General features: G+C 35.1%; 1 protein-coding gene across 1 annotated transcript in view; it reads left to right on the top strand.

Annotated features, from left to right (window-relative positions):
* Positions 1-8347: 8347 nt before the first annotated feature.
* The window catches only part of LOC106134249 (reversion-inducing cysteine-rich protein with Kazal motifs), a 30698-nt gene continuing 24959 nt past the window's right edge, over positions 8348-14086 (top strand). Inside the window, exons 1-3 of the mRNA XM_013334242.2 lie at positions 8348-8680; positions 9858-9992; positions 12507-12562. Coding sequence (XP_013189696.2) covers positions 9896-9992; positions 12507-12562 — 153 coding nt within the window. The 5' untranslated portion in view covers positions 8348-8680; positions 9858-9895. The remainder of the gene's footprint in view (positions 8681-9857; positions 9993-12506; positions 12563-14086) is intronic.

Here is a 14086-nt window from a genome sequence, read left to right as displayed (position 1 = left end):
AAATACAACCATGCTTCGAAATTGTTAAGTTTTCCCTGTAATGGTTGCAGGGGTCAAACATGATTTATTTGGTGTACAAAGCTGATCGCATCACCCTAAAATTATTGTTCCAATTTAAATGCGGTTTTCTCCACTGTGTTTGGCTTAGTTCAATTAGAAAACTGCTACACAAAGTCTCTTCCGGCACCCCTCCAAGGGAGACCGCTCTTTAGGAGTTCACCTTTTTTTACTTTTAAGTATATAAATACTCGATTCCGATCAGACGAAGTTGCGGACATCAGCTAGTCGGGACTAAATCCAGGAGGATGATGACATATGTACCTAATTTTTTCTTCTGTTTGCCGGCACATCGTTCACCGTGGGATTTAGCCAGCACACATTGCCGGTCACACGTGCAAATGTCGTTTTTCCAACGAGTCATTTTGTTCTGCTCTATGGCGATCTGCTGTTCTTTTCTCATCAACTTTTTCGCCTCATTCTCGTGTTGTTTTCTATCGAGCTCTTCTTTTTCTTTTTTAAAAAACCTGCAGTAAACAAATGACACAGATTGCACTGGAATCAAATTCCATAGAAATCTTTATCATGTCATGACTTTATACCTTACAGGGTAAAGAGAGTTTGACACAATAGTCTCGTAAAGCTGTGTTGAAGTGAGATTAGAATTTTGACATGTCTTTTCTTTACTGCCAGACCAGCATGGAAGCTTGTCTTAGTCGCCTTTTACGACATCCGTGGGACAATAAAGTATTTGTAGATGAACGTGCCTTAATCAAATCGAGGCCGTCCTGGCAAAAGGTCAGGTCAAGAGTATACATATCAGACGAGCTTGCATGAAGAGACTTGAATGTGGATGAAGTGAGAGAAGCATGCAGTGATTGTGGCAAGTGGAAATATGTAACTAGTTTCTGCCTACCGCTCCCCGGGAAAAAGGCGTAATTTTATGTATGTAACATAATTTATTATGCTGTAGCTACTTAACTTACTCTTCTTCATGTCGTTTGATGCTCTTATCGACAAATTCTTCGAATCTCTTTCGTTTATCTTCCTCAATCTTCTCTATTAATTTAAAGTGTAGTTTGGCTGCTTCTGTTTCTAAATTACGTTTGTTATACTAAAATTAAGCAATAATATTAATTCCAAGAATAATCTCCAAAAAGAAGTCTCGCACCAAACCAAGATGAAGGAATAGCTTGCAATAGAGCATTTAAGGGTTAATCAATAGTTCACGTAAAACCAACGAGCTGGCATGAAAAGAGTTACGAATGGTGATGAAGCGAAAAGTATGCAGGGATCGTGGCTAGTGGAAAGATGTAGTCTCTGCCTCTTCCTCCGGGAAAGATTAAAAAAAACTCCTTGCGCATAAGCTGAATTCATTTTCATTCATAGGAATTATTTTCTTTCACTCTCTAACCAAATAAGTATGCCACTTACCTCTTCTTGCAGATGTTTTATCTTAATCTGCCGACGATCGTGCTCTTTCTTTGCTTTTTCAATTTTTTTATCATTTTCGATCTCCCGTTTTATTTTAGCTTCTCGAAATTCCTGCATATCTTTTTCATATTTTCGTATTTGTTCTTCTTCACATTGTTTTAACCTTTTCTATAAAAAAAGTAAGTTGAATTTCGACTGATTCATTGGAATACCTATAACATCCGAGTAATTACCAAGGTTTTGTGGCGTTCCACCCACATTTAGTCTACTCTTTGGTCTACGTGCTCTGTACAAACCAAGTACGAACTGATCCAAATGGCAAGATTTACCTATCACGTTTATTACAAAAACATGTACCTTGATAAATAAAACAAAACACGAGGTACAAATTCGTTTATACTTTTCTTTTGTTTTACGTTCTTTTTTATTTTTAAAAATTTTGAGGATGTAAGTTATATATCTAACGATATAGGTATTTTGGTATACCTAAAACCCACTTTCAACAAATATGTTATCATTATCAGGATACGCCTACGCTGAAGTAAACTAGTACTCGTTTAGTACATTTGGAGAAATGTTAACCAACCTCTTCCTGTTTCTCATAGACCAGCAACTCCTGCATAAGTGTCGCATCCTCCCTCTCTAAACGGGATTCTTCCTGTTTGTTTTTCTTCATTTTTGCATTTTGAGTTTCATGCCTATGTATCGTTAAAGAATAATGTTTTATCTATCAATAGTTATAAAACATTTAATATGTCGTTCATCGCGAAAATAGTAAGTGTTATGTTTTTACATTTTAATATGCAATAACAACTAAGTACTTATTAAATGTGATTATGTCGATGAACTATTTTTTTTATTGTTTTTGTAAGAAAATTAATTTAATTATCGAAAATACGAAAATAAAAAAGGTAATGAAATGATTTATCATCTACCTTACCCTTTGGGAAAAGGTGTGGTGTTATATTAGTGCTAGCTTTCGTCCGCGGCTTCGCTCACGTGAAAAGTACCCGGCATTCGTACAAATAATAGGTAGATGTCTAACTTGTATACATACATGTTTTTGTTCTCTAAAGCGAATAAAACGTTTTTCTTTTTCCGTTGCTTGTTTTGTTCATTTAGATCTGTTTTACAAAAGTAAAGGTCTTCGTCGCCTTTCTCTTTTTCCAATTCTTGTTGTTCCTCTTTAATTTCCTTTTTGAATGCTATTTGTAGCTCCCTTTCTTCGATTACCTTCGATGCAACTAGAGCACTAAAATAAGATTTGTTATAATGTTTTTAACCACCTTAAAAAAGGTAGTTCTCTGTTTGACTTGTAGTTATGTTTGTATGTATGAATGTTTCGCTGAACCTATTTTGATGTAGTTTTCAAGAAAATGTTTATTACTAAGGAGAAGGTTTTAGAAGTTTAATTCACTTTAAAAATGAGGATATCGATATGGAGGCGGTTCTCTTTTTACAAATGTCTTTGTCAACTTTAGGGAGAGTGTGTGCGTTAAGCACGCATTGGAAGGGGCAGACCAAGACGAACATATGTACCCTATGGGACGTCATGGCAAAAGTTCAGGTCTAGGGTTCCGTAATCCGACGAGCTTGTATAAAGAGTGTCATGGATTGCATGGGGATGAAGCGAAAGAGGCTTGTTTAAACGTATGTGAATATGTATGTTAAAAGCAGAAGAAAACATCGTGAGGAAACCTGCACATTCAGGCTACTGGGTGTGCAACCATATGATCCAATACGGATTACGTTCCCCTGCAAAGGTTGAGGAGGTCAGATGGGAGTCGCTTCGTGTAAAAATCTGACTCTCCCAATCCAGGATCCATGGTCAAGGGTAGGCCCTTGACTATAGATCCTGGATTGGGTGATGCCCGGGGTAGGCCCCGGGCTCCTCTACAGAGTGCTGAGGATGCAACCGGGACTATAGCCAGGAGAAGGAAGACTTATGTTGAATATAATATTTTTAACGTTTACCTTAGAAGTTGTTTTCCATAAGAACTACCTTCGAAAATGAGCTGCCTGGCCTTGGCGATAACCTGCTTAGTGTTGTCCTGTTTCTTCTGTTTCAGAAACGCTTTCACTTCAGCGATTTCTTTTTCGTGATTTTTATCTTTCCTTTTTTTAACTCGATTGACATGACACTAAAGAATAGAATGTATTATGTTTTTAAAATTTTTACACATTTAAGATATGTTCAACAGAAAATCCACACTAAAAGTAATAAATTGTAATTTTGTTTGTTTGTAACAAATAAACTGGCATTTACTCCATGGGAGTAAATGCCCCCGCAAAAGCTAGTTGTAAATACATAATATGTTTGTAGCATAATAAATATTTCCGTAAATAGCTAATATAACCGCGACGTAGCCGTAGCTATCAGTCGTAGCCATTTGTAGCGATGCTACGATTTATGAGACAAACAAGTAATATCTACTTTCGCATTTAAAATTTTAGTAGGGATAGGTGGCTGGTACCTATAACTCTTACTATCATATGTGGCTGTTGTTTTTATATTTAGTAGTAACCTCCTACTAATTATTATGCATGCGAAAATTTTGTAAATATCTGTGGATATGTGTATGTTTGTTATGCTTTCACACGAAATCCACTGGACGGATTTTAATGAAATTTATAACACGGGTAGAATGTAACCTGGAATAACAAAAAAGGTTCTTTTCATCCTAAATTTCCACGCGAGCGAAGCTTAGGGGTGCAGCTTGTGTTATATATTTATATAAAGACAATATAGAAATGATTACAAGCTGTTAGAATTATGTGGCAAAGGTTGAAAGGCCGTTGTTCAACTTAATGTTCGCTGCTTTTATAATATCTATATTAGTTCAAAGGATTTTTTGACATTACTTCAATGGAATCCGGCCATGTCTTGATCCACTGTTGGGACTTCTCAATTAAATCGTTACTAGGTTCGTTCATCTCTTTTCGTGGCGATTCTGGTGGGTTTGCTTGCGTTTTCAGTCTGTTCCACTCATTTTTGTTCAGCCACATGGCGTGTTTGTAGAAATATGGCATTATTGCATTTCTTAGTCAAAAATACTTGTAAGAGACATTTTGTATAAATGTTTTTATCTAGATGGTTATGAGTAGATATAGTGATACAACCTTCCTATTTTTTTATTACTTTTTTATGTTGTGTTAACTTACTCGGCAAATTGAGAAACATAAGATTGTAATTGATTAACATAGTAATCTCAGGACTTTTTAAATTTTGTTGGTTTAAGTGATGATAAGATGCATACATATAATCACGGTTTTAACCCTTACAGGGTAGACAGAGCCAATCGTCTTGAAAAGACTTCAGCTGAACGGCTGAAATTAACATTTAAATAGTGACAACATGCTAGCCCATCACCTAAAAGCCAGCCTAAAATGCCTAAATGGAGAATTCCAAGTTATTTGACGATTGTTTTGATAAAATGTATATTATTAGTTTATTTGCATCTATAAAGTGAATTCTACTAGTCAAATAATAATAATAATAATAAAGGCGTAGGGACGTGACGACCCCATCGCCCTCTGTGGAAGGGTTTCCTTCCCAGTGCAGTCAGTCTCCGCGGGGCGGCTTGTGGCGAAGCTGTTGGTGAGTGGCGACACCACGGACCCTACCTCCTGGGGAACATACAGACATGCGCCATACACACACATACACACAGTAACACTTTCCCCGCCTCTGCCTTGCCTTAGTCGGCCGGCCAGAGTGGAGTCGCAAGAGCAGATCCTATGCTCCAGGATGGAAGTGTATTGCACGTAATGGCGTAATAGCGGGGAAACCAGCACGGGGTCATACCTCGTGCTCGTGAAACCGGGGCCGCACCTCTCGGCATCCTATAGCTGCTTTTAACGTGTTGCGCCCTGGCCGCCGCATGGTGGCTTATTTAGGGTGCCCACAGGCTGCTGTATAGCCAATGAGCAGCAAGTCACCATCTGCCTAAACAAAATTACGTGAGAGATTTTCGAGGCAGATGTCCGTATCTCACTCCATAGCCCAGTAATCCAATCCACTAGCATCCCATCCGCATGACCCAAATTAAGTAAATCCCTTCCTGGCAATAGTTTGGCAGCTGTGGAGGGCTGTCCGTTGGTGTATCACAATGGTTCATCAAGGGACAGACCTCCACAGCTGCAGCCATCTCACTCTAGAACAAAAGGTACCAAAGGGCCTCTTCATGTTGGCTTCGGCCCCATGAACGCCTCCCAAATGACCGGGTCCCTATGGGCCCGTGCACATTTTACATGTACCAACATAATAATATAATAATAAAATACGTTTATTTTCCTCTTTACAAAGGTGAGCCTTAAGATTATTTTATAACTAGGTTTTATACATTTTATTTAATTGCTTGGTATCAACAGAGTTCACCTCTGGCTGGAGGCTAGTTCCTGTTATAGGTTCCTGAAGGAACCTGTGCTACAGGTAGCTAGGCCCCACCCTTGGAGTTACATAGCATTTATGTTGGGCTGTCTATGTGTTGAATGAAGTGGAATTAAATATACAGGTAGGTAAGTTATACTAAGTACTTATGTCTAGGTATGGGAAGCACCGCGGGGAATTTGGTTGTGTATTGTAGATTTGTGGATGGGGGTTTCAAGTTGATGTTTTGGGTTATGTGTGAGTGTTTGTGTGAGTGTTTGTGTGAGTGTTTTTATTTATTTATTTACTTTTAAATAAAACAATTATTATAATCATAATAATAAACTTAAAAATTCGTACATTAAATATTCTGCGTTACCGCGACGCCATCCGTCAACGTCGCGTGGCGTCGCTTTGTTTGCGTATTTTGCATAAAAATAACTGGCGCGGTAGAAAACTAAAGAAATGATTAATCGTTTCGGAAGTACCTTGCGTTGGACAATTGCTGGGATTGCTCAATATTAATATTACGACATCCGATAGAAAGTTGCATATTTCCCAGTTATTTCATGCGAAAGAAGTATGGAGAGAGCCCCTCTGGAAAGAGCCGTAGTTTTATGAATGCTTGTATGTAAGTACTTGAAGTTCTGAAATCAATAATGGGAATTTAACTCGTGATCGTTGGCGTATTTATAAATTTTATAAATAGTTGTCCGTGATGCACTGTGGTACCAATGCAATGAAAAAAGCCTCCACTATTACTGTTTTAATAGCTGTATTTACTAAAGGTACCAAAGGATTCATTCTTAATGATTAGGAAACGCCAAAGATCGACTGATTTGACTCATTATATTGATACCTAGTTACCGGCATCGAATCTATCCTTGTCTGCCTGAATCCCCTTTAGCCAAGCTCAGGCATTCACATTTGTATCCGTCCTATGTGAATTTATTCATGAAATACTCTATCTCATAGGTATATTGAATCAGAGTCTATATTGAGTGCATCGATTTTTTATAGGTATTTCATATTGAATATAAGTAGGTAATTTTTTTTAGGAGACTGCCCCTTTTTTTTCAAATGTTAATGCCTATGTTTTATTTAAATTTTCTTTAAAGTGTTATCATATATCATATAGATACCTACTTCCGAATCCCCGCGTAAAAAAACCCTATGTCCTTATCGTATGTATCGTATGCAAAATTGCATGGAGATTGGTTTAGTAATTTTGACGTAAAATACCTACGAACGAACAAACACACTTACACATTTATAATATAAAGTATGGATGAACTGTGTACTTTTGGAAAAAAAATTGCACTACCTTGACTCCGGACAAGAGAACTGTAGCATGGCTTTACATAAATAGTACCTATAGGTATCAAGTGCTCGGAAAGAGGGATCGGCTATATAAAACACGCGGGGGTAATCTGCTGTTGAGAATTTACCAATCTGCAAAAATCCTGCATGAAAAGATAAATAGCGGTATACAAAAAAAATATGGAATAGTGGCGCCACTCAAGTGGTTCAAGTGCATGGAGACGGCACATCTTTTGCAGGTAGCACTAACGAGGACTGCATTCTGCACAATTTTACGCTCAACTAGCTCTTTAGGATGTTTTGAACTTTCGACATTTTGTTTTTTGGTGCAGATTGTTGACTTTAAGTATTTTCACTAGTACCACAAAAAATTATGTTCTTTTACAAAAATTAATTAGTGACCGCTTCGAATCGTTTTCTTATAAGAAAAACTTTTCATAGTTTGTGCATTCGGTTCGGACAGGCAAAATATTCGACTTGCAATCCGTACGGCCATTACTTTGCATCAAGTGCATAATGAACTGAGCGCGAACAGAAGTCGCGCTGAAACGCTATAAATTTCCATTTGTTCCTTCACGATCTTACGTCTTTAGTTTGCCAAGTTTATTGAAATGATTGTTGTGTTATTTGAAATGATTGCTATAGAAATATTCATCACATAAAACAGTTATTTACTTCTAAGATGTATTTTTTTTTAGAAATGGGAAATGTTGTATTTAATGTATTATTTTTACATGACGTATGATATATTTTTTTTAGTTTTATGGTATCTTATGTAATTTTTTTAGTACATATTATACATTATTACTTTGGTAAATATTTTAGTTCAAAGGATCGACATCCACCTGTTGTTCAGTTTATGTGCTAAAAAGTTTAAACAAATAATAATACTTATGTAAATGATATAAATTCAGTAGAAATATTACACTGTGAATCAGTTGATAAAGTTTTGAGTTAGCACTGGTGCAAAATCTCATAGTTTACAACTCTGTCCCTGGCGACACTGGCTGCTCACAATCGGTCCCATCTGTGCACCGTTTAAATTAAAAGTAATTTTCTTATGCAGAATTAATTAATGACTAACGAGCACAATGGGGTTCATCAGGCGGAAGCGTGCGAAGAAGACAAAGATATATCAAAAAACACGAGGAAGAAGAGGACATACGACGTAGAGGCTGGAGTTGAATGAATTTATGCCGGTCTATTTAGTAACGCGTCAATTCGGCGCGAGAGAGGTTGGCAGTGTAGTATTCCGGAGTGGTTTCGGAAAAGCGCGCGTAATATATCGGTGTGTTGTAAATAAAAACAAATCGTTTGGTGGAGATAGTGATTCAAATAAATGTGCAAATGAACAAGAAGTACCTATGATTTTAACTCTAATCAAATAAGGTATAAAATAATATAAAAATATATATTAAGCTAAAGTTTTTAATAAATAATTATTGTTAAAAGTTTTAATATTTTAGAATTATTGATTCTGTGCTACTGTTCTCAATTCTTAGTGACATACGAGTATACCGAGCTTCTTTAATCTAGAAGAAGATGAAGTGCCTAGATTAGGTAAGTACACATAATAAATTTTAATAATGTAAAGATAAGTCTTGTTTTAAAATTAAATGAGATAATATTGACGAAAATGAAAAAAAAAATAAAGTAAATGATCCTGCAATGATGAAAAAGTAAATGGTAGGTATAAGGTTTGTTCAATTCTATTAAGAAATGAATTTATGTGTGATAAATAGATACCTAAGTAGTTAACATAGGAAATTTATAATAGTACACAGGAAAATATGTACCTACCGTGGGTTAAATAAAGTTAATTTTGTTTCATAACGATTACGCAAACTACATAACTGAAACCCCTAAAAAGATAATATGGGCAGGTAAAACAGAAATTTACCCCTAAGGAGGTCGTAAAACATTTTTATACGAGATCAGTTGAGTTTCGCACGCCTCTGTATGTTTACACTGTAAATAATGTTCTTTACAAAGTTAAGTTTGAGAAACAGTGAATTTCTTATCATGTCTAGGTATGAATACTAAAATTGTGGATCCACATATAGTCACGTTTATATTCCTTGCGGGGTAGAATAACAGTCTTTTCAAGTGTAAAGGCCACGTTAAACTGTACGGCTTTATGATAGAATTGAGATTCAAATAGTGACAGGTTGCTAGCACATCGCCTACAAGAGGCATCTCAAGTCTATAAGTCTAGCCTTAGTCGCAATTTACGACATCCATTGGAAAGATATTCTATTCTAAACTGCCGGAAACTACACCGCTAAATCTAATACACAAATAAGTAGTTATGTAATGTGTGTAGTTATTGAGCTAATTAAAAAGATCTCTCTCATCATAGAGTTGTTTGTTCAGCTATTGATTCACTTCAGAAGACCTGAAGCTTTTAGCTCGAGGTCTGTTCCCTTCAGACACCATAAACCAGAAAGTAGATAAAGTGCACATAAAATAATAGGAGGCTGAAATGGCCTACCCATTGTAATGAAATTTAATGTAAAGTCCTATTTTCTTTCATGTTTAATCGGAATTTATACATATAATGCCATATTGTACAAATGTTTGTGTTAATGATGTTAAAAACAAGATAAGCAATACTAAATAAGGACTTTAGGAATTAAAAAAAAATATATTTTTTATTAAAAATTATTAGATACCTACTTCTTTTTTCTAACTTTAAATTGCTCTAGAAACTTGGTAAAGGCAAATGGTGATTTTTCAGATAGCCCCAAAATGTCAGAAGCATATTGATGAAGCAAGATGGTGATCGATGGCAGGGTCACCATGCGCGTCTCGTGGTGGTGGCTGGCGCGGCTGCTGCTGGCCATCGCCGCCGTGGGGCAGGGCGATACACAAGGTAAATTGTTATTTAAATAATAATTATACTATGTATAATATTGCAGGATAACCATGAGCATCAGAATTCACTCAGGAAACATGGCCAGTTTTTAGCCTAGAAGGGAAGCCTATGCAGAATACAAGGTAAGTTGTAAAACACTTTTAAAGATCAGAAGAGTAGTTTAGGAGTTCAACGGATGTTGTAATGTTTGCAACAAGTTTACAGAAAAAAGTACATGTCTATGTTATAAATGACAGTTAAGTCTATACTTCTTACATATAATATATATCTTTCTATCCTTTATTTATTTATTATCATAAAACAATTTCTCAACTTATATGAACTGAATAAAATAATTACCTATTCAAACACACGGAAATACACGGATGCATGTGGAAATCAAATTAATGTATACGAACATTAATTTGATTTCCACATTCATTGTAAATTTTAATATAAAAAAGCATTACACATCACGAATAGTACTTTCTCTAAGAAATAAATGCTGTATTTAATTTGTAAACTCGATGGTTGAGCTCAGATTTCGATCAATAAACATCTCTATCGAATAGTGTCCCGGCTAGTTTATTATTACGGCCATATTTTGCATAAATAATATGTCCCCGCGTAAGACACCGCCATTAGCGAAATGGATAGCTTGCATTAAACCTTGCCAAGGAATACTAGTGTATTTCATACGGGCTTGCTTTGAATATTTTTGATATTTAAACTATAAAATACTTTTTACGTTAAGATTCGTACGAAAACGTTGGATGCAGGCCGCCTTCAATAGAGTGAGATGGAAGTAATTGGGGGAGGCCTATGTTCAGCATTGGACATCCTACGGCTGATATGATGATGATAATGAAAAATACTTTGACATGCAAACACGACTGTGTTGACCAAACTCTGAAATCAAAGCTCTGTTACCCTATCAGAGATGAAGACGTGACTGTATTACTATAATGAATGATAGTATAAAGATCCATAACTTTACAAGAATTCATTAGAAGACAAGTCGAACATCATAACAATTTTTATTTTACTTTAAGAGCACTGAAAGTCAGACATAGGGTAACTAATATTATGCCCATATAATTAAGCATTTTGACAGCTTCATCAGAAGCGGCATAGTTCTTCCTGGGTCAGTCTAGATGTCTGAGCACCTGAAATCTGACCTCATATGCGCAACTAGTTAATAGAGACAGACCACTATCAACAATCACTATCAAACTGTTCATGTTGTCTTCTACTTTAATTCTTTTGTCCAAACATTACTTCATACCCAAGTTGATGACACAATCTACTATTATTAGACACTTATGATGTGTAAAAATAAGTTGTTTACACTCTGCTTAAGCTGACAATTTTATATATAGACAAACAACAGCGTAGTATCTACTTGCTGTGATATTACAAGACATTACATCCACCTTAACAGTATAATTACGATACGATTAGAGAGTTGTCCGTGAGTTTATAACTACAAACTTTCTACAATTTGGATCCTTTAAAATCAAGTCGGCTAATCAAACAGGTTCGCAAATGTATGGTATAATTAAGCTGTGATCTAATTAATTCAGGTACTTATTATGGACGTATTAGAAAATCTTGAAGTTCTGCATACAAATGTTATGTTAGGTAATTTAACTTGCAAGGAATTATTTTTGGTTGGTTATAGTGTAGTTCTTTAAACTCACTAAAACATTTACTAGAAAAGCTCACTATATTACATTTACAAAGTTTCAAAGTGATAATTTCTAATGTACTTATATTTATTTAATCTTGAAATTAATTTGTCTTTGCATTTTCATATATTACGAGTATAAATAATCATTAATTTATGAGCATGTTTCGTCAACTATTTATATTTGGTTAATTTCCTAAATAATATTTTGATTTCCAAAGCCATAAAAGTATCAAAGAAAACGTCGCTAGACGGATAGATCAAAAGCTTCAGGCAGTCATCTGTAAGTGTCACGGGCACTTTATTGTGGCCTGGGCCCAGCTGTCGAGCGTCTGAGCCCTTGTTCCGCGGTAACGAAACTGAGGAAATATGGCAGAACAAACGATATTGGTATATAGCTGATGACAAAAATAATAGTGGCAACAACTAATTAGCTTGTGATAGAAAAAGACTGATAAGCTTTCATTATTTTATATTTTTACTAAGTTATCATAGTAGCATACGTCTCACTGGTTGATGTGCATTAAAAAATAAATGTCAACAAATATATTAACAATCAGGTTTTGCCAATATTATTTATTTTTAAGTATTTTTATTTTACTATCTCTTACATCTGAATGCTGTCTAATTTTGATAACTGGCACTTTATCATCTTAATGTAACTCTTGAAACCTACATAGTTACCCATTTTACTCCACGACTATTAATACAATATATCGTGGAAAAATTATAATATTAAACTGACATACAGAATTTAAAATGCATTGTTATATGGTTGAAATTCTGTCGTCAGTGGATTTCGACATTAATGTTTTGGTACTTTATGAGTCTATAATTCATTTCAGATATATCGGCGTGCTGCAGCAAAGCGGAGGGCACCTGTCGTAGCGTCTGCGAAAAGGTAATATTTCTAATTAATTGATTCAAATAACTTTCTCTTGATTCGGTATAAATAATAACAGTTAAGTGCTTAACTGTACTTAGTATCCGGCGATCTGTGATATTAAATAATACCGTGAAATATCCATTAAATCAAATTTGCTTATCTATAACCAGGCCAGCCTATAATTCTAACCGATTACCATTAAGAGTGTCGTAACTATAATCTAGATCAATTTGAAGATAACAGTCATATACGAGTAAGGTATTAGAAATACCTAGTAATCGGCCCCTATTTTACGCGTAACTGACCACGTCAACTATATAATATAGCTAAATGAGGCACATTCACCCTTCTAAGATTTAGTTCCGGAATTTTAATCGAATCTACAGCTTTTTCAATTAAACTTTTCAGTGGAGAGCTAAATTGACTAATTAAGCGGATTTATCGTTTCCCAAGTTTCCAAGGCAAAGTTATTTCCATCGATTGAATATTTTTTTACCGAACAAAGCTTCCTTTCATAGAATAGTCTTTGATGTATTCGTGTGAGGAATAGTATACGTTGATGGACTAACAGTGAAATAGGCGGCGACTCACGTATCTTCCTGCGCTATTGAAATATTATGCAGGGGAAATAACTACGACCTAATCAGGAATCGCGTCACATCACTCGGTGAATTCTTGGAACTACGGGGTTATTCTTAAATATTTTGAGACTTTAAATACAATCTTTATTGTAATAATAAAGCTCTACGGTTGTTTTAAGGAAATAGAAAATTTGAATGCTACAACAAAAAAAATATTGCAATTTTTTTTACAAAATCGGTGATGTTATTTGTCACTACAAATTGATGTAAGTACGAGTAGGGGTCGTGTGGGATTAGATATGTTTTTATTACTGTAATGTGATAAAAAATTAACTTATCTCTTTTAAATTTTAAAGAACTTAATTAATGTTATTTTAAAAATATTGTTTATGTTCTCTAGAGAAATAACTCTCCTAAACCTTATTTCTCCTTGCGTTAAAGTCCGATTACAACCTCAGCTCTTATTTATTGCGTCTTTGACCATGAAAAATTACTCTCCCAAATATTTAACTTAAACTTAAATTTTTACTTGAATTTTGACACAGGAGTGTATAAAAAAACGACTGTATCGTTTAATTCTGTCTCGTTAGGGGACGCCGCGTGACGCGCGTTTCCTTCCCGCGACGCCGTCGGAATAAGTTAAGTTTGGCCTGTGTCTTACATTACAATAAATTATGATTTATCGATATGAATGCGTGACAAGTAACATAGAAACATAAAAGTTCTTTTCTTTGGTTTTGTATGACGATATTAGGATGTGGGTTGTTAAACAAGTTTGATGTTCGAAGAGAACTTTAACTGTTTAATGAAAAATTCTGTGTAGTGTTTGATACATTATTGATTCCATTTACAAAGAATTTATTCAAAAAGTGTATAATCATTATAGTAAGGTATATTTTACATCTAAAAAAATAAATGTCACTTGATTTATATACTTATTAAAAACTTCATTGAGCCT

Source organism: Amyelois transitella, chromosome 17 (assembly GCF_032362555.1).
Source record: "Amyelois transitella isolate CPQ chromosome 17, ilAmyTran1.1, whole genome shotgun sequence".
Lineage (NCBI taxonomy): Eukaryota > Metazoa > Arthropoda > Insecta > Lepidoptera > Pyralidae > Amyelois > Amyelois transitella.
Note: the sequence above shows the minus strand (reverse complement) of the source record. Positions and strands in the feature narration are given on the sequence as shown.